The following is a 20820-nucleotide window of genomic DNA, read 5'->3' as shown; positions in this document are numbered from 1 at the left end:
TTCTGCCCCAGCTTTTGCAACTCAGAGTCACTCCTCAAAGCAAGGGATGGTTATGTGTGGATTTAAAAATGTAGTGATTTGAATGATATACCTAGGCATGAAAAACCTTTCTATGCTGCAAAGCAACAGAAAAGTAACTATTTCAGTTTCAGCTTCCCCTCTGTCCCACACATAACGTGGCCTCAAGACCTAAGCTTTATCTTTACCCTGCACAATTCTAAAGAAATTTATCAATCACATCAAAACCGGGGACTCTGCAAAAGAAGGAATGAGCAAAGCCTCTTTATCAGAATTTTCCTTTTCCCTGTCGTGCTAAATGCATCCTGCTGACAATCAGCACCTTCCCTGTAAGGCTTTGGTGCTCTGAGCTTGGGATGTGTGGACAAACTGGACTGAAGAGCAGATCTGGCTGGCTGGGTGTGAGTGGAGCCAGCAAGGTGCACCTCATGCCATCCCAGCTCTGTGTGAAGTCACATAAACCGACAATGAAGAGACCCAAACCTTCCTTCTTCAGTAACTCCATGTACTTTGGATGGTGTGCCAGGACTACTTTTTCCAGATAGTAAGATATGAATATTAATATTGTGCCACTACCTGCCCTTCTGAGGACAGCTGCACTCACTGCTGATTTTTCTTTTTTTAAAAATAAAAGGAATCATACAGACATTCACAGCGTTCCTTTCCCCTGGGGAGCGTCTGCTACCACGTGTTCCTGCTGTCTGAGCAAAAGCACCTCTAAACTTATTTCTGCATCAGACAGAAGAGAACTTGAAAAATTAACAGAGCAGAATTTTCTGACAAACTCCAGCAACCTGGCTTCAGTGCTAATGGGCTCCATTCACTCAAAGAAGCAGGTTTGTTCTTCAGAAAGCTGGAAGAAAGGGTTAATTCATACATCCAATCCTCCTTCCAGAGACTAGGTGCTGGCAGCTCTTTAAAGAAATGCAACATCTCTTCTCTGACAGCAATTTGCTGAAGTTTTAGTTAAAATTCTGTTGAACTCCACAGCACCAGGGATTAAGAAAAGAATTTAAAAATTCCCCTCCACAAAATAATGCTTTAACAAACTCAATTTTGGCATAGTCACAGAAAGATGTACAACAGAGGAACAGACAGATTTTTCCTTAGCCAAATCTTTGCCTCCATCTTAGAGACAGGACAACTGATAGGAGATCACATTCCTAACACCACACCTCTTCAAAAAAATATCAAGAATGGCAAAAGAAAAGCTCTTTGACAGAGGACTTTTTATTCCTCCTAAAAACTTGGTAAAGGTCTTGGAGTGCACAGACATTAGAGATCCCAGAGAACAGCAGACAGAAATTGCGTGAAATAGATAACTTTGATATAAAGAGCAGCACCAGAAACATGGGCTATTGCAACATAGGAAAAAAGAGACAAACCAGGAACTGTAGTCAACTCCCAGGAGGATGAATGTTGCACACTCATGCTTTGCTCATATATAAATGAAATATCTTCCAGACTGAAACAAGCAGCTAAAATCTGGAAGAAATCCTATATGCATACAAAGAAAACAAGATAAAAGAAGGGTGAATAATTTCCCAAGACTGAGGATACAGTCATATATACTCTTTGTAAAGTGTCCAGGAGGCATCTTCAGTAAAAAAAGGAGCAAGCATACTTTTACCTCCGAACAAGAGGAAAATGCTATTAAACCTTGGCCAGGAGCCCTTTCTGTAAGAGCTCGAGACACCTTAGAGGGTTGTTTCAACAAGAGAATTTCAGCAGTGCTCTCCCTCTGGCTATGGCTCCACAGGATGTGGAACACATAACCCAAATACAACTCCATGCTGTAAACACCTCTGAAGAAAGACACCAAGTTCTTCATTAAGGTAGTACACTGCACATGGTTCAGCGATGTTCAGAAAGGCTTCCCAGAGGATTATCCCAAAGAACCAGGAGTGCCTGGCATGCTGGACCCACCTGTGAGACACAGCATCTTTGCAGAGCACAGCTCCAAGTCCTGAGCTCCAGCAAGAGCCCCAGTCATGGCATGGCTTTGCCAGAGGTATCCAACAGCTTGCTGGGGGGATGAACATCAAGCAGAACACTACAGGTTTTGTGTCTACAGCCAGAAGAGACTTTGCTACCTGTGTGTGCTGGGAACACTCTCCAGGAGGCACATCCCAGCCAGAGGAGCCCATCAGGCTGGCAATGCCACCCAGGCCTGCCTCCTGTCACCAGCTCTGTCCCAAGGACAGGACACTTGTGTCGAAGAGCGATCTCCACAAGCACATCCATGCTCCCATTCACACAAAAGAGCCACCAGAGTCCCTCCTGCCTGGTCACCCCTTGCCAAAGCACAAGATGTTACTGCCCATAGTGTCACCAGTCCTTTCTGAGCAGCTGAGAGTCCCAAAAGGCCATCATTGTATGAGGAATCAGCTCCTGTTACAGAAATATTCAGCAGGACACAGCATGACAACTAGTGATGTCAGTTGCCCTGAACCAAACATTTTGAACTATTTTGGTACAATGGAAAATTGTGGGAGGGAGAAAGAAAAAGAACAGGATAAAAATAGCCAACATGGTTCTGAAGAGCATTTTGCCTATAAGCCCCTTTCCCTGCATACTGTCCTCCCTCCCTTGTCTTCTGTCCGTCCCAGGCTTTTGCATTAATCAGATTAGCTAGTGTTAAACAAGGCTCTTCTAATTACTTTCTAATACTGTGAACCAGACTAAATTACTAAAAATTAGAATAAAACAGGATTGATTTTTAAAATATTTGCTTTAGTCCCGGTGATACACACAAGCGTCACAGACAACAGCTGTCTTCAGCCATGGGAGTCCAGGCAGCAGAGGAGAAGCTTCTCTGCTCCTACCATCTATGTCCTGGTTCATGAACACAAGACCTAAATCATGATCACCTAAAAACCAGAATACAATGTCAAATGGTTTCTTCTTCATCTTGCTATGATTTGGGAAATAGAGAAGGAATTTAATTTTTCAAAAAATTTTGAGTGCTGGCTATAAAAATACATAGCAGCATCCAGAATGCCAACTCAAACTTGCTAATTTATCCAAATGAAACAATCATTATCACCCTATCACTGAAGACAAGTAACTACACACTTGAAAAGCGCTTACCCAAAAAAGAGTGGGGTTGGTTGTTTTATTTTTAGTTGGTATCTAAATCAATGCCTGTACAATGCTGTAAAAGGGAGGCTCTGATGAGAAGGGGGAGGTTTAACTTATCTATTTCCACACTCATCCAGGACAGTGTGTACATATAAACCATACTGTAATTTATCAAAAGACGTTACACAGTGACATCACAACTCTGTAGCCTGCATCATTCCTCTTTCCTACCACTGTACCCCTGATTAAAAGTCAACTATCCCAGAGGGACTCCGTTCCACTGGAGACTTAAAAGGAAACACACAGACTAGGAAGCTGCACCAGGAACAGCCTCTGAAACTTGCCAGCACAGGACCCAGTGTCACAGCACTGCAAGCACACTGAGCATCTGCACCAGGACTCAGGCACTGGCACAGGCAGTGAACATTTTGTCCTGAACTCAGCAGTATGTGGCTCTGAAAAATGCTTATGGCTGGCTCTGTTACCCACTGGGACCAAAAATAGGAGAGATCCCAGGAACCTGAGTCTTCCTTCTACTTGTGCAGCTTGAGGCCAGTAAAACACAGACCTCTGCAAGGAAGCTGACAGGAATCCACGGTGCCACAAGAAACTTGGACAATTAATGAAATAATGCTAAAAAATAGAATAGTATTCCAAGTTTTGACATAATACTCTTTGCCCTTTCTTCTTCCACGTCTCTCAAGAACCACTAACTCAAAGAAATCAAAATAACAAAAAACAGAAAAACTGCACCCATTTTAGGTTCTTCTTCCTCTCTAATTATGGGCTAAATAATAGCACAATTTGTTACAGAAAACGGGAAAAAATTACATTAACATATTTTAAAAACCATATGAAGTGAAATGAAATTAAACAGCCCTAATTAAACACCATGTTAAGGGACTTCTCAGCTATGCTGTGACTAATTTAAAGGGGAGATGACACTTTTCTACTGGTGTCTCAATTTTTTTAATCATCACAAGTGCGCAGCCTTGGTCCCATCCCTGAAGTGTTAAACACAGTTTACTAACCAATATGATGAAAGATACAAGCATCTCCAGAGTTCTTCATAGCTGAATCACTAATAATTTAAAAGAGCAATAAACCTAACCGTGGCTTTCATAAAACATTAATTAGAAAGACTGAGAACACATCTGTTGCTTTTGTTACATTTTTTCCCCTTTTCTGGTTCAGCTGTCTTTCCCCCACGCTCTTTTAGACTCTTCTCAGGTTCTCAGGACTGCTTTTCTCATGAAGTCTTGCTGCTTCCTCACACCTCCCTCCTCGTTTCCTGGGTGTATTGATTTCTCCTCTGGCAGCTGTTACTGCTAACGTGTGGCACACACAGCACCCAGCAGGCAGGAGGAGCTGGACCTACTAATGAGAGTAACTACTCACACTCGGCGTAAATAACACAACAAATCTGCTATGCAGGAAATCAAACTGATTAACTGCTGCACAAGAACACCTGAGCTTTGTAATTCACAAGCAGGAGACAGGAGTGGAGGCAGTTTAGAGTGAACACAGGCATCTTATCCCTTGTCCTTTTGAATTTCTGCAATTCCTTGGCAGGCTGTGGAAGACTGGGAGGAAATTGTGATCATGACAGTTCCCTGTTAGGGCAGAGAAAAGGGCCTAAAATGCAGCGGGGGCTGCTCATAACACCAGGCTGTGCACAAGCAAGATATCCTTTGACCTCATCACCAAGCCACTGGCAATGGCCTGATCAACAGAAGTAAAATTACTCTGTATCATACAGAGTTTAGCATTGTATAGACTGCAAAAAACTCCATCAGCAGTTCCAGGTGGCCAAGCTTAGAAGTGGTATTTGATACGTTTCCTCTGAAAGAGATGGCAAGATATTACAGTAACTTGGGATACATCTCATTTAACTTCTTATGACTACAACTTAAGTATTACCACGTGAGGTGGTCACTCTGTCATTGCAGGCACCGCACCTCTGCATTCAGACACAGAACATTTAAGGTCCCTGTTCTTTTCTACCAACAATAAGGTGGACAAAGCTCAGCTGTGGGTGCCTCTGCTCAGAAAAATTCCACCCCAGATGTCACCAACAAGCCACCATTTTTGGCCTAAATGAGGTCCCACATGACTCCTTCTTCCACCATCACTGACTGGGCTCACACTTTCTGAAGCACTAATACCCCATTTCTGCAGCAAGGGAACTTTGATTGGATGTAGTATTTACCTGGCTCCTCACCAGTGCCCGAGCTCTTTACAGAACAGGATGAGTTTATCTTTTACAGAACAAAGCAAGATAACGTAAAACATGTAAGGTGAGATAAGGCATCTGAAGCAGATTCAAGAGAAGAAATAAGAGAACCAGTATGGCATCTAAAAAAAGTTTTTGTGATTTCCTATTTCTCTCTAACCACGAGCAAAAGGAGATAACCCAGAAAAAAAGACATAATTAAAAGAACATTTAACTACAAAACAGTAATCACTCCCATCTAGCTCAACAGCTCAACAAAATAAAGTTATGCTATTAATTCAAGAATCCAAAACATATCAAAATGTGTGACAACAATATTTTCTGCTTAATAAAACTGCTTTCACAACAGTTTTATAGTACACATCGAAAATCAATCTCAGAAGAAAAGCAAAACTATGCACAATTTCTGCACGTACACCAGTAGGAGGAGAAAGGCCGAGGTTAACGTTCCATTTTTTTAAAAAGCCTGCACTGAACAAATGAAAAATATATGTTTCACTTCTAAGTCACAGGAACTTACCTATAGTTTAAAATAAACATCCATAGATGCTTAACAAAAGGTTTGGCAATTCTTCCTTACAGAGGCACCCATCTATTTACATCTGGGAGTGCTGCCAATAGAACAGCTACCAAAAACTTCAAAAGGTTCACGTCATGAATAGCAAGTCGCTGGCCAAAGGATTTTATGATTTGACCAGCTGTGTAACACCGTATTGAATTATAGACACGCTGCCCCCCAAAAATGCAAAGAAGGGACGTTAAACTTATTAAAAAGCTGAAAGACAAACATCGATTCTTTAACGTTTTCTAAGGGAAAGTATTTTTAACAGGGAAAAAAACCCCAACTGCACTATGGGACTTCTTTAAGAGAAAATCTAAGCAGCTGTTCCCACCAAGGCTGCTGCTTTAAGCTCAGCGAACTCCTCTAGCTGAAGTCCCAGCCACAGCTCAGCCGCTTTGTGATCAGAACATTCTGCTTTAATAAATGGCTCCCTTAAACTCGCTTGGGGAGAGACATGAGTCAACAGAGGAAGAGAGGGATAATGTTTCTGTTGACAAACATTTAACAATTGGCAACAGACAGTAGGAAACGGGGACGAACGAAAGCTTGCCAAATAAAGTTATGCTGGAGGAACAAGGCTCTTTTTTGGAGCAGCACTGCTGCTCTCCACAGATTCCAGAAAAATATCTGAATACAACCAAACTAAAAAAGCTGCAGTTGTTGAAGAACGAGGCTCCTAATCCTAATATTTGTGGTGACGTTTTTCCCTACCAGCCAGAACGGGTCAGAACTCCTTCGAATCAAATTACTGCATGTCCTTTGCCAAAGAGTCTGGTTTTGGTCTCAGTAGTCATCCACGTCTCAGTGTTCACACAAGCCCTTCTGAGCTACATGAGCAATTTTTCCCCCTCATCTTACAACATTTCTGTAGAAGACTTGCCAAAGCATATGCAGCATCTTGGTCAGACTCCTTATTCAGGCAAGCCAGGACCTTCACTGTCTGATTACGTCCTGGAAACTCAGTTCTCATGAAAGCGCAAACAAAACCCGACTGCCGTATTAAGGGTGAGCAAATATTCCTCTCCAAGGGCTTACTGCTGTTCCAACTTCCAGCCTCCCCGGATCGCAACTCAAGATCCAGAAGGAGCCAAAGGCTCCTTCCCTCCTTCCTCCAGAGAGGAGCGGGGCTCAGGAGCGCCCGTCGCCCGGCCGGAGTTTTCACTCCAGCTCCCTCCTCTGCCGGGATGCCCCGTGGGCAGCCGCCCTGCCCTGTCCTGCCGGCGCCACGGCCACCGCCGGACCCGTCCTTACCGCAGCACTTTGCCCACCGCCTGCAGGACCATCTTGCAGCTTAATCCGGGCTTGGGACTCTGGGCGAGCACGGGCCGTTCACCGGGGAGGCTGCAGTGATCCCCCACCATGGTACGGCGGTGCGGAGCGGCGATCGCGGCTCGCTCGGCCCGGGCTCCTCGCCGCTGTCCCGGCCGCCCGCCCCCGCCGGCCCGGCCCCGCCAATGGCGCTGGGGGCGGGCGGTGCCGCGGCTCCTCCGCCCGCCCCGCCCGGCCCCGAACTGGCCCGAGCAGGGCCCGGCGCCACCCCCGCGCCCCTCGGCGCTGCGGCCGCACGGGCAGCGCGGCCCGGCCGCGTTACACAACCCCGGGCAGTGCCGGCACGGGAGAGCGCGGCTGCCCAGCAGCGGGACCAGCACCGACAGTGCGATCCTCCGCCCCTTTTTCTGGCAGCCCGTGGATCAGCGAGGCGAAGTAGGACGGTGCCTGACGGAGCAGGACACGGGGCAAACGATCCGCTTTGCTGCCTGCACTACGGGCCCCGTCCGCAATGGGGCCAGGCTGGACTCCCGGTGGGAAACGGGAATAATGATGCCTTTTGTGAGCAAGGGTCTGCACTGCTCTCAGCACTGTGTGACACGCTAGGGCATGGGCTACCGGAGCTACAGTCTTACATAGTGCATGGCAACCCAACAGAGAAAGGCTGAAGAGGAATGCTAGAAACAGCAAGAGATGTCTTGCCATTGTGACCGGAGTTAAGAGTAAAGCACTTGGGTGATGGTCTGCAGAGGATGAGTGATTAAGCAGTGTCCCCAAACACAAGGTCCATTGTGACCCACCTTCACTTTTGCCTGGATAAACCACTTGACCATGTGTTTTCCTAACAGACCGAGGAAAGGCACTGCATGTCCAACCCCTTTGCCATGCCGTGTGAACACCAGTCCACACCCCTTTTGGACAGGCAGTTGTGCCCACTGGTTGCAGATGTAGCATTATGAGCCAGATCACAACAAAAAATGTGACAGGCGTAGCATAATGTGACCTAGAACAGCAAGTCGTGAGGATATTGCTTATTCTGACACACTGAAGCCTGGCCCAGGACACCTCAGAGAAAACAGTGGGTTTGCCATTTGATGTGCACCTGCAAGACTGGCTGCAATTGGAAGGGGCAATTCCCCATTCAGGGTATAGCCAAGTGTTCCAGTTTGCCTACTGAACAGGCATCTTCCCCTGTAAACAGAAGGTAAACAGGCTTGTTGAATTCAGCTTAGCACAAACTGTGACATTGCTGCTGCCACCAACCTGGCATCACCTGGTCAAAGCAGGCCAGAACGTGGCTGCTGTTTGCACAAACCCCAGAAACCGCAGCCCCGTGATGCAACCTGAAGGAAGAATGTGCTGCTGCTCAGTCCCAAAGCATCTACCCAGGCAGGGGTGTTTGTCAGCTATGCACTTTTAGTTCCATATCCAAGTTAGGCCTCCTCACCCCTGTGAAGCAGGAGGTATTTTGATTCCCACTGTACAATCCACTTAAGATGAAGTTTTAATGACTTCACTGATAGCACACAGGAAGGCTGCAGCTGAACACAGCTCAGCTTTCCACACTGAATCCTGGTGCTTCATTCAGGAGATCATCCAACCTGTGAAAAATCTGATGCTCTGTCAACCTTTTCCCCAAGTAAGAGCAACTTGTGTCAGTAACATTACGAAGCAAGAGTCCTGGCAAATGGAGGATGGGCACCTGCCAAAAGGGCAGCTGCCCTTGCTTTGTCCACCAGTGAAATGTGCAGAGAGAATTTAGTTTTTTAAAGAACTACCTTAAAACCAACAAGCCTGTGATATAAAGCAGCTTAAGTTTTAATAAAAGTCTGTCTATCCAAAGTAAATTAAAGAAAAATCCAGGGGTAAAACCAAAATAAATACAGCTCTGTGGTACTACAGTTGTATTAGGAAAGTTAGCCTCTCCGTGACTCTCCAAAACAGTGGCTCTTCAGAGATGGAGGTTCAGTGATCTCATGCAGGTTAGGGACTGATCCTCTTCTGGTAAAACCAAAATATTGACTGAAACACAACTTTCAAACCTGATCACTTTTTACTTTGGTGCAAATAAATGGCTTATTTCTCTCTTCTGCTAGCTTCCACATCAACTCAGCATTTTTCTTTCCCTTTCCTCAACCACATGTCTCTGTGGCACCTATCAGTTTTCCTCTATTCAAGCAGTATCCTCTGTTTTGATCAACTACATGCTACAGTTTACCTGTAATACAGATTTTATGCAAGTTGTGGGAAAACCTATCATCTTTAAGTCAATTGTAAATGCTTCAAAATAATAAAAGTCACATTATTATACGAAGTACAACTTAGGCATGCAAACTTTATTTATATGGCACCAACATAAATAATTTAAACCACATGTGCAGTACAGATTCTTACAACTTTTCACAAGATTTAGAACACAGAAATGGGTTTATTTGAGAGCTGCTTCATCCAGAAAGAAGAGTACTCCATCTACAAGGAGTGTTTATTTGAACACAGCTGCTGGTCTGATCTCCACCTGTGCATATTCGGAAGGATGCATATCTACACTTCCTTAAGGGTGTGTCTGCAGCCATCCGAAATCCTGCCTATTTACATTCATCAGAAGCCTCTTTTTCACTTGCTTCCTCAACATCCTTTGCATGTAACAAGTGTTGCACCTTTAGCACAAGTGTGCTTCAGCACTGGAGAACTGCTTCTGGCAAGTGCCTTACCCACCAGACAGGCAGTTGTGTATTGAAATCATCACTAAATGTTAAGAGGAATACCTGTGAATGGACCTACAAACAGCTTCACCGCTTGCACTGGGTCTACAGACACATCAGCAAAACAGTGACTTCACCAGAGGCACAGAGGAAGGGCACAGCAGGGCCTTGGGAAGAGGGGAGCCCCATTTCTCCTCACTTACACATGACTACATGTGCTAGCAACACATTGATGGAAAGCTTTCTACACTGATCCCAACTACCAAGCCAAGGAATGATATTTATAAATTTTATGAATAATGCTTTGTGTTTATAATGTTGTTATAAGCAGCAGTTAACCATTATATACTTATTTGCCCCTTTTACCATTCCATAAAAAGCACATGTAATACAGCCACCACAGGGAGGTATTCTGGTACTTGGAGGTTGGCAAAGAAAGGGAGTTGTATTCAACCCAGACAAACAAACAACGTCAAGGGAGAAAAAAAAAGAAAGGTACAATGTTGCATTTATATGCATAGAAATGAAGCTTTGTAGCATCAGACTGCAAAGTCCTGTTTTAAATTAAGCTTAATTTTATTGTGTGTCCCTGTCTGACATATAACATTTCAATTTTGCAAGCTCCTTAGCCCTTTTGTTTGACTTTAGTGTGCCCTGATATCACCTAGCCAAGTACCCTGTCCATTTACCTCACAGAGTACTCCCAGGTGTCTGCAATCACTGAAAATCAGCAATGAGAACATTTTATCCGTTAGCTTGCCTCTAAGCTGTATTTATACGAGATTACATTTGCTCTCCATTTTGTCATCCTCACACAGCAGCAGATGGCTCGAGCAGCTCTGCTCAGTATCAGCACTACAGGCGTGGATTTGGGACAGAAGACAGCCTGAAGACAAGTTGTCTCAGTATCAGAAAGCAGTTTGGAGTGATCAGAGTGAAGGGGAAAATAGATTTTAAAGGTATGTGTTCAGCTCCACTCTTGAGATAATAGCAGGAGCAATAAATCTTCCTGGCCACACACAGTGCAGAAAGTTTGTGCATAAAAGACAGAGCTTAAGAGGAGACATTTTTAAGTGACAAGGTGCCTACATTTGCTGCTTTATTTGAAACTCTGAAAATAATGACAAGTCAGTGTCTATCCTGCAATCATCTTTGGCTTTATCAATACTGTGGGGTGTTTTTTCTAAAGTGGGCAGAGAGAAAAAAAAGGCTACACAATATTCTCACCTCATCTATAACATGAGAAACAATCCTTTGCAGCAGCAAGAAAAGCAAATCAGCTCCAAATATCAGTAAAGCTTCAGTGGGAACTCAAAAAAATACTAAGGCTTTTTGGAAGGGATGCACAAAGTGAGAAGAAGCAAGGCTTCATAAAATACCACTTTACTAGTTTAAAAAAAAGAAAAACCAAACAAAAAAGAGCAAAGGAAAAGGAAAGAGTGCTGCTGTATGTACCGAACAGAGAAATCGTGATCTCAAAGGTATTGTATTTCTGACAAGTGTGTAGGTGCATCTACTGTTCTAAAATCCCAAATGTCAAGTTAAGCCAGGTTCAGCAAGTGTGTATGGATGAGAGATGAAGAACGTGAATGTGTTGAAGGAAGCAGCTCCACAAGAGACACTCAACTCTACCAGCACTGAATACCTGAGCACTATAAAATAAAGGGTGGGATGATCACACTCAGACTGTACATGAAGAGGTGATCTGAAATAGAGCAAAGAGTTCATTTTTCTCACCTGCATTTCAGCCAGTCCTCTTGAGTCAGCCCACCTAAAATGACAGAAGGCCACTGAAAACACACACTGAAAGGACACTTGTTTCCTGTGCAGCTGTTCATGCAAGTTTGAGGCAAGTAGATTCTGAGTCCAAGAATTGCCATGGAGTTGGAGTGAAACATCAGATTCAGACATCAGTTTGCAGAAACCCTGAAAACTTACCAGTATATAAAAAATAATTTCTTTTAGTAAAAGTTATTCTGAATCCTAGGCAAGTTCTGGTATTACTTCATTCTGCTTGAAGCTTCCCCTGCTTTCAGCTACAAAGGTTCTTTGCTTTATGTACTAAGTTGTTATACACCATCCCACCGCAGCCTGTTTCAGTGAGGATGAAGCAGTGCCTATACAGTACCTTTCCTACAGAGTTAATTCCAGTGGAGTAAAACACCACCATGGCACAGCCTCAGGAGGCAGAGCATTTCCCTCATCCCAGTTTGCAAAACAATACACTCAGCACTGCTATATACTGGAACAATAAACTGGAAAATATTTGCAATTATAGAGCTCAAATCCATCACCCTCATTAACTGTCTTCCACAGAGATAAAGTGTGCTTAGCAAACACCTAGTAATAGCTGCAGGTGACACTGGGGCTGGAATGACACACAACATCTGTGTCAGCAAGGGTGAAATCCCTTTTGTTCTTTGGAAACAGGGGAAAAGGGTGAGAAGAGAACACAAATGACTGAAGGTGTGACAGTGAAGCTAATGCATTTATCCTTTTGAGTGCCCAAAAATGTCTTTCAACACATGCATCTCACCAAGCAAGTCAAAGGAAGAAACCTTATTAAGCAGAGTACCTGCTGATGGGCTGCACAGGTTCTTACAGCACACTGTAAGAACTGAGATGCTGAATTTCTACCATTGCAGCTGCTGTTAGTTCCTTCCCAGAGATAATACAAGTGACAACTTCATCTCACATATTACCATTCCTTTTTTTTTTTCTTGCCCAAATTTTAAAGTTTAGCTAGGCTTCACTCCAGGGAAGCATTAATGCAATATGCATTTGATACAGAAAAGCTAAAAGACTTCTGTTCTTTCTTTTCCTCCCCCAAATACACTGAACCTCAAGCTTCATATGAAGAGGTAAAACTTCTAAAACTTGGCTAAAAAATTCTCCCTGGGGATTGTTTAATATATTCAGAACTACTTGCTACATATATACAGAACTCTCCCTGTAAGTTTTACAACACAACTACTGTTTCTACAGACTTGAGTAAATATGGCATGGAAAATTAAATCCTAATTGCAAATTGGCACAAAACTCTGGGCTAAGGAGTCAAAGGTGTAATCAGCACAGGAAAGGAGGGTATCTGTGGCAGCAGTGTTATTGGTCAGGACTATCTGTGCTTGGGTGGGAAAGGCACAGAAGGAAAAAAGGGAGATGCTGGGAGTGAACTTGCAGAGTTTTCCCAGACAGATGGAGAGACACAAAGGAAATAAAAGTTTCCCTCCTTTTTGGTGCGAAGAATGGCTTCATTTCAGTACAGTAAATGATTTTATCTGGTAATGCCACATTTAGATGACAGTACAAGGAAAAAACAATTCACGAAATAAGCATGAAATTTATTCTATGAGATTTTTCCCCAGGCATGCATTACAAAATATAACACAGAGAGCTTACATTATGTAATGAGAAACTATTTGTTGTAATTCCTGGCATTTACAGAATAACTCCTTAGCTACTACTTCTGAAGAGCAGGACCACAAAATCCAGACGTCACAAAATTAACTTGCTTCACGCCCAGACCGGTGCAAATTTGCATTCCACGCTCAACACAGAGATGCTTCATCCAAGCTAATTTGATTTCTTAATACTGCTCAGGCCCACAGCACAGATTTAGCCATGTAAACAATGTCATAAAGTTCCTAAGCTACAACCTGAAATAGTTCAGATTTATGAACCTGTGAAGACGTTTCCAGCCGGCGCTCAGCAAAGGCGTGAGTCGCAGCAGTGTTTGCACTGGGCAGCTCAGCCCGGAGGAGGGGCCACTTCCCAGTAAAACCTGTTCGGTCAGGGTGCCAGCCAAGGACCCACGGACACTGGGATCCACACACACACACATGCACACACACCAAGGCTTTGGCACAGCTCAAGTTTCACTGCTGCTGTTTCAAAACAGTTGTGGAAGCAAAAGCGTGAAGATCTTGCCTTTGAGGAATCCTCAAACCTCAAACATTGCTAAGTGTTTTAAGCCACTTGAAAACATTAACAATTCTTATTCAGCATGTTAAATGAGAGATGTGCAAATTTACTGGGAAAAAACCCTGAAGTTTTATAGGACAATTCCTGACACTTGGTTATAGTAAAAATCTTGTACACAAGAACCCACAACACCCTCACAGCAGAGTCTTGGCTGCGCCTGCAAGAGGGCACGTGGGACATAAATACTGATTAGTGATGGCCACACAAAACTGCATGGCATGAGTAGCCTGCTTAGTGTTTTCCTTAAACTTCTTACACAAATACAGCCTAAAGTTTCAATGCTATTATTTTCTGAAGAAGAAAATGGCTTCAGAGCTATTCACTTACCCATTTGATTGGAATACTTTGATAGAACTTCCAGTGTTTTACAAAACCCAACATGATCATATATGGTCTTGAGACCAACCCTCTCCTACAAATTCTGGACAGATTTGGACAAAGAGTGGCAGAATAATACAATATAAGGCTAAGGCTACCATACATGCTTTTTCAGGCTCTGCACTAATATATTCTGGAAGTGCACTGGCCTAGTTTAATGAGGAGCTGGTAGAATAAAAAGAGCTTGTGTACACAGGATTGTTGGGTTGTATCATGTTCATTGTTTCTAACATTTCTCCAAAAGCAAGCTAAGCCACTGAGGGAAATCATGGCAGTAATGAAAAATTTAAAAAAAAAATTAAAAAAAATAAAAAAAAACAACCAAAAGGAGAAAGTTTATAGAAAACATCACTTCTTTATACAAAGATAACACAAAACAGAAGTACTTAAATTATCTCAAACCATCACATCACCATTTTAGGCTCAGAATATTTGAGAACTGTTTTTTAAAATGAACCTCCTGGAAGCTTACAGAGGTCATGAAAGGGTATACTTACAACAGAATTGGCTTCCAAACTTCAGCTAGATTATCACTTTACACAACACAAGTATTCTATATACTGTGACAGACTTGCACTGCTGAAACACCATAAAATAAAGGAAATTAACCCAACTTTCATCTGATCAAGGAAGAAGTTAGAACATACATTGGAATAGCCCAGTGTTTCAGCCAGTCATGGAGAGACACAGGTTTAAATTAACACCATTAAGCACACATCTGTCACTGAGCAGACTCCTATACTGGTGTATAGGAGGCTTTTCTGATGCTGTCTTGCTTTAAATTTCCATTTTGCCTAGAATTTGTTCTATGGCTACATTTTCACCTTTCCCCCCAAAGTCCATTACAACACTTGAATGGATGTTTATTTACTAGGAAGCAAAAGCACTGGCTGACAGAAAAGCTTTGCTGTTCTGGTTAGACAAGATTGCCATTTGTCATGTTTTAGTAATGCAGTAAGAGAATTAGCCTTGCTTGCCCTCAGACAAAAGAAAAGTCACACTTAAGGTACTGGACAGAAACTGAGGAAAGGATACTACTGTGCCTACGAAGACTGTTCTGTATGAGCTTTACCAAATAAGTCTCTTCTCCAGTTCCACAGCCAAACCCAAAATAATTACTATAATTTACATTTTGCATTTCTTCCTTTGCATACTTTTCCTAAACTACTTGCTTTCAGGACTCTGTCAATATCAATATGTACTGAGACTACAGGGATCAATGGGTAATTATGTCAAACTACTATAATTCCTACTTAGCTACTGAGAAATATCATTACTGTGAACATAGCAAAGACATCCTTTGCAAATGCCTGATGAAAATTGCTTCATGACTAGGAAGGGGGATGGAAGCTGCAGTGTTACTGCAAGCATGTACAGGCAGGTAAGGGATATATATATAAAAATTATACCTAAATTCAGTGATAACACAGTACTTTAAGTATTTTCACATTTTTCTAGGCTTCTCACTGGGGAGGGGAAAGTGAACACTAGGAGATGTCTTCCCCCTGCATCTTGAGCTACTGCTACACTTTGAAGGAACACTATGTGCATCAAGGAAATGTGCTCCAACACACAGTAAGTGAACCTTTCCCTTTCAACGTTCTGCTCTAAAAATTGTTTGAAACTGGGGAAAATACACTGTGTTCTACTATGCAAATAGCAACTTCCCTGTATAATTATAGTGCATTTTGCAGAGAATTGCATCATGACTAGAATACTACCAAGAGGGCAAACATGTAACCACTATTCTTAGTTTGTTAGAAAATTTTTCCCACATTACATAAACACGTACACACCCAGACTTGGGCAGCACCATCAGTCTTTTCATTGTCTTTAGTAAAGGAACAGCTATTTTTCATTACAGTAGCTTTATTTTTACTAATAATGTTATGAAACAGATATTAAATTTTCTCCTTCAGCTTTCTTCACTGTTATTTACCCCTTGTATTTACCGCAGTTGCCTAAACTTTTTGTACTGGCATGCTGATTTAAAAAATAAACCTTAAAACTTTAGTAAAAGAATTCCCTTCTAAATGTGCATTGAACAGAAGAAGAGTGTCAAGGATTCTCCTGATGTTTTAATAAAATGAATGTATGCACAGCTGACAAAAGCATAAATAGGATTTATTAATAGGATCACACACACTAACCAGTAGCAGCAAAAGCAAAACACAGCAGATTATTGAAAATATCATCAAAACTTTGCGAGCTCTTCCAATGTTGACCAGAAGTATGAACCATGAAAAATTCCCTTGAACAGATGCAGCCTTATATAATTATAATTCTAGACATATCTCTGACAAAGAGTCAGCCAGTTCAGGGTAACCACACCTGAGTAGATCATTTTAAAAGAAGAGACACAACAGCTAAGAATTAAGCAGGTCAAAAGCTAACATTGGTACACTGAGTCCATACTCAAGCATCTGATTGATTATATGTCAGAATTCAGTTTTTCATTTCTTGGCCTGAAGGGTGCTAAAATACAGAATATATTCTGCTCCCAAATGTTCCCCTTCAGGCTTAGTGTTAAAACAAAAAGGGCATGGTATTCTAACTAACTCTACAAGATAAAATAAATTCCTTATTTTCTTCCAAATACATGTTCCATTTTTATACAAAGAACAAATAGTCAACTAAATGAAAATTTTTAAAATAATTATTTTATCATATAACAATATACTTGTTGCTTTTAATGACACAACATTCAGAACATTGCTTCTGCTGTTTCTGAATGTAGTAAAATATTTTATTCCATAAATTAGGCTTTGCTTTGTTTGTATATGCAATGTGTTAATGCATATTTGGAACCTAACTAGAGCTATAGTGCTTGTATGGTGATTCTTGTATGAGGGACGTTGTTTCTTGTCTTTTCCTATGAACAAATTCATAAAGAAAATTTTAAAAATCCACCTAGCTGGAGTCAATATTCATACCCATCACAATGTGGGTGCATATCAAAACACAAAAGAGACAGAAGTAATACCACTGAGAAGTCACATCCTGCTACCAATCCAGGCAACCCCACTGCCTTGTAACCCCAGGCCTCTCCACAGATCTCCATCAGATCCTTTTTGTGTGCCTGATGGAAGAGGGACACACAAAAGAGGGAAGGTCTACTGTTAAAGGAAGATGTTCACTTCCCACCCCAAAGAAAAGGGATGAGTAACTGTGCTTCCCTGTCCAAGGATTCGCAGAGTCCTTTGGAAAACAAACCTCCTCAGACAAAAGTTTATCTCTTAAACAGCCATTTGGAGAAGGAATGATGTAGCATGGATTCAGCTGTTAGTAACAAGCAGGTAACAAACAATTCCTCTGATCTTTCACCTCATGTGGTTATTGCTTTATCTTCACCAAAAATGGTTTGTTGGGGGACAGCAGTTTTCAAGACAAAATGTGCAAGACTTAGCTTAAAATTCATACAGAGACAAGATCTGTCAGGTATAGTTAGCATTGCATGCCCCTTCTTGTGGTTGAGTTGATCTGTTTTAACCTTGTAGATAAAAATCAAAAGTTGTGTCCCCACTGTGGTTTTTACAGCTTACATATTCTAATTATTTCACAATGAAAACACACACTTTTTTGATTGAAGAAGGTATTTTGCCTCCATCAATACAGCAAGGTAGCAAAGAGCTGCTACTGCAGACACAGCACTTCTGAGGAAACCTGTGCTCTGCACACCCGTTTTAGAGTCACCTCTCACCCATGCCTCTGAGCTGTCCAAGTAAAACAAGCTATACTGGTAAAATAAACACATTTTGCCAATAAGTACACTTGACTTTGTTCCAGTGCAGGTGTACTCTCAAAAACCTTCTTCATAGCCCAACCAACAACGCCAGAAGACATTTGGAGCAGTGACAAGACTTACACGGGTAACGCCCAACTTTTCCACCCAGTGATTCACACGTTTCCTCCAGTGGCATGCCAGGCTCCTACACCACAGAACCTACCCAGTGCTTCCCTGAAAAGCCTGATTTACTGGGATTGCACAAATCAAAGGTACTGCACGTGCAGGGGATGGTGCAGCCACCTACCTGCTGCTCAGGAGCCCACAGAAGGCGGCAGCCAAGGCAGGGTGGCTGCCCCACGTCCAGAGGTTCTTTCCAGGAGCCCTTGGGCAATCAGGTCCAGGCCACAGACTGAGCTCCCACACCTGGGGATGCTCAGGTACACTTTATGCCAGCACACCATAGCAACCAGAGCGGTTCTGGGGTCAGAACCAACCTCCAGTTCTTGTCTGTCTTCCATCTAGTTACCCCTGTAGTGAACCCAAAGCTCCATTATTAGCCTAAAGCACACCTCCCAAAAAGGCATCTGGCTTCAACTTTTCTATCTGACAGGGAAGAAAAACCAGTGATTTTTGCAGTAGTTTGTGTCAATGGCTGATCACATCCATTGTTAAACCACACATCCTTTGAATATTTGAAACCTCTATTTTAACATCCATATTTCCAAATATGATTGCCACTCTTTCTCTGTTACAGCTTTCTTCTCCCATTCTTAAAACTTCATTAGTTAGATATTATATTCACCTCTTGATCTTCTGAGTAATTTTTTTAAAAATCTCCTTACGCCTCATTATTAGAAAGTTTTTTTTCCCAGTCTTTAAATACTGCAGGTCTTTTCCACCTTTCTAATTTAGAAGGTATTGAAGTGCCTACTCAAAAGACTGAAAGCATAAGTGCTCAAAAGATCTGGAGCTCTCCTAAAATCTTAATAGGAATGAACAAGCACACAAAATTTCATCTGGATCTCTATTCCCCCAAAAATTAAATAACCTGCTGCAAGTCTTAAACATTTAAAAGTTTCTAACATTTAGAAGTTCAGAGAATATTTGCATCCCAAATCAACAGAAAGCATGCTACTTCTCATTATTTCATTAAGGAAAGAAAAAGCTATTAAATAATCAATTTATTTACATTATCCAAAGAGAAGAGCTATAACTATAACTCTTGTTTTGTAAATATTTAATCAGCTTAGTAACAATTAGAATAATTTCATACCACATGGGTTATGCTAGCTTTGATTAAAAACCTCAAGGAGAAAAGAAAATATTGTTTTTCTTCTTGTCTCTTTTTTTTTCCCTTTCTCACCCACAACCATTGGGATGGAAGCCACAGCATGGTCATCCAAAATTAGGTTGTAAGAAATAAATGGCAAGCACACGGCAAAAATGTTATATCCTCCTTCCATATAAAATTATCACTGTGCTGCTTCCACTGTAACCCTTGAGCAAAGAGCAGTTATTGATTTGAGCCAAATTATCTGATCCAAGTGTAGAAGGAGCAGAGAACATGATAGAGCCTAAAACTTGAATGAGCTGTGTCTTATCATCTGCCAACATGACCATTAGCATGGAAAGCCACTCTGCTCCACTTTACTGCCCACTGTCTCCACCACCTTCCTTATCCTCCCCTTCTTATACTCAGAAAGGGAAAATGCCTTCTCCCATCCCTTTCAAGGAACATATTCAGAGTGCAGCAGTGAGAGAGCCCAAAGTAAGCCATGTCCCCTGATTCCTTCAATATTGTTCATTGTTTCACTTTAAAAAAATGCTACTTTAATGTGCAGAACTCAGGAAGATAACCAACCATACCTGAACTTGCTGAAAAACATGACCCACCCTCACTCTCCCCATAAACACACTCCATATACTCAGTATCACTGAGGTACTTGATGGATGAGAAACCCAAGGCTTATGCAAGTCAGAACTTGCAGACATTTCCAAATTTCAACTGTTACACCTCTACTAAAAGTGAAAGCTGCAGTTCACCCTCTCCAGGGCTTCATTTACTGCCTCATTTCTAATTCCAGACAATCAGTTTCCAGCAAAACTTGAAAGCCCGTGCTCTCTCACCATGCAACAAAGGAAGCCAGATTTTCCTCCTGTACTGTAGACATGTGCTTTTGTACAACAGCTTCTATTAGCAGATTGTTGCTTAAGAGAAACAGACTGGCAGTGAGAAACAGCTCAGCAGCTTGGCATTTGTTCTACTTGTGCAACCCTTCACAAACAGCCTTGCATTTCCATGAAGGCAACAAACATCTGCTCTGTACACATACAAATATTAAATAATCCAGAAGCTGTAATGCTGTTCAAAAATTGGCTGAATGGATACAGAGAAACAAAACCTGATTCATATTCTCATCCTTTAAGACCTAGGAGTGAAATTGAGTGAAATCCTTGCAAAGAATTGGCAAAGAAGTAGTGCCCAGCATGGGCAACTACATCAGTTCCCATAAATGAGTGATAAAACCACAGACAGAGCAAAAGCACACACAACTACTTGTCCCATTGTCCCAAGGTGCCAGGACATAGTGTTAAGTACTGCTGTTGGAGGAAGTTAGAAGTGCTCCAGAACACAGGAAAACACTTGGAGAAATAGAAGGCTGGACTTGAGAATGGAGAGGTGCAATCCAAGCAGAGCTGTTCAGTGCACACTCATGTATCAGAGCACTGTGAGGAAACACAGTGGTTGTGGCTCACCATGGTTGGAGATTACCAAAAAACAATATTCCCCTCACAGTCTTGCAGTTTTCTGATTGCCCTTTGAAGGATCACTCTAAGCAGTAAAAACAAAGAAAATCAAGCCTGAGCA

At 42.2% G+C, this 20820-nt stretch overlaps 1 protein-coding gene across 3 annotated transcripts in view; it reads right to left on the bottom strand.

The window, feature by feature from the left end:
• The window catches only part of MOB2 (MOB kinase activator 2), a 109100-nt gene that overhangs the window by 22454 nt on the left and 65826 nt on the right, over positions 1 to 20820 (bottom strand). The window contains exon 1 of one of the 3 annotated variants that reach the window (XM_009102183.3): positions 7146 to 7326. The exons of the other annotated variants lie outside the window; for them this stretch is intronic. Coding sequence (XP_009100431.1) covers positions 7146 to 7255 — 110 coding nt within the window. The 5' untranslated portion in view covers positions 7256 to 7326. Of the gene's footprint in view, positions 1 to 7145; positions 7327 to 20820 lie in introns of those variants that run through there. 3 annotated transcript variants of the gene reach the window in all.

Source organism: Serinus canaria, chromosome 5, assembly GCF_022539315.1.
Source record: "Serinus canaria isolate serCan28SL12 chromosome 5, serCan2020, whole genome shotgun sequence".
Lineage (NCBI taxonomy): Eukaryota > Metazoa > Chordata > Aves > Passeriformes > Fringillidae > Serinus > Serinus canaria.
The sequence above is the reverse complement of the archived record's forward strand: the minus strand, read 5'-3'. Positions and strand labels throughout refer to the sequence as shown.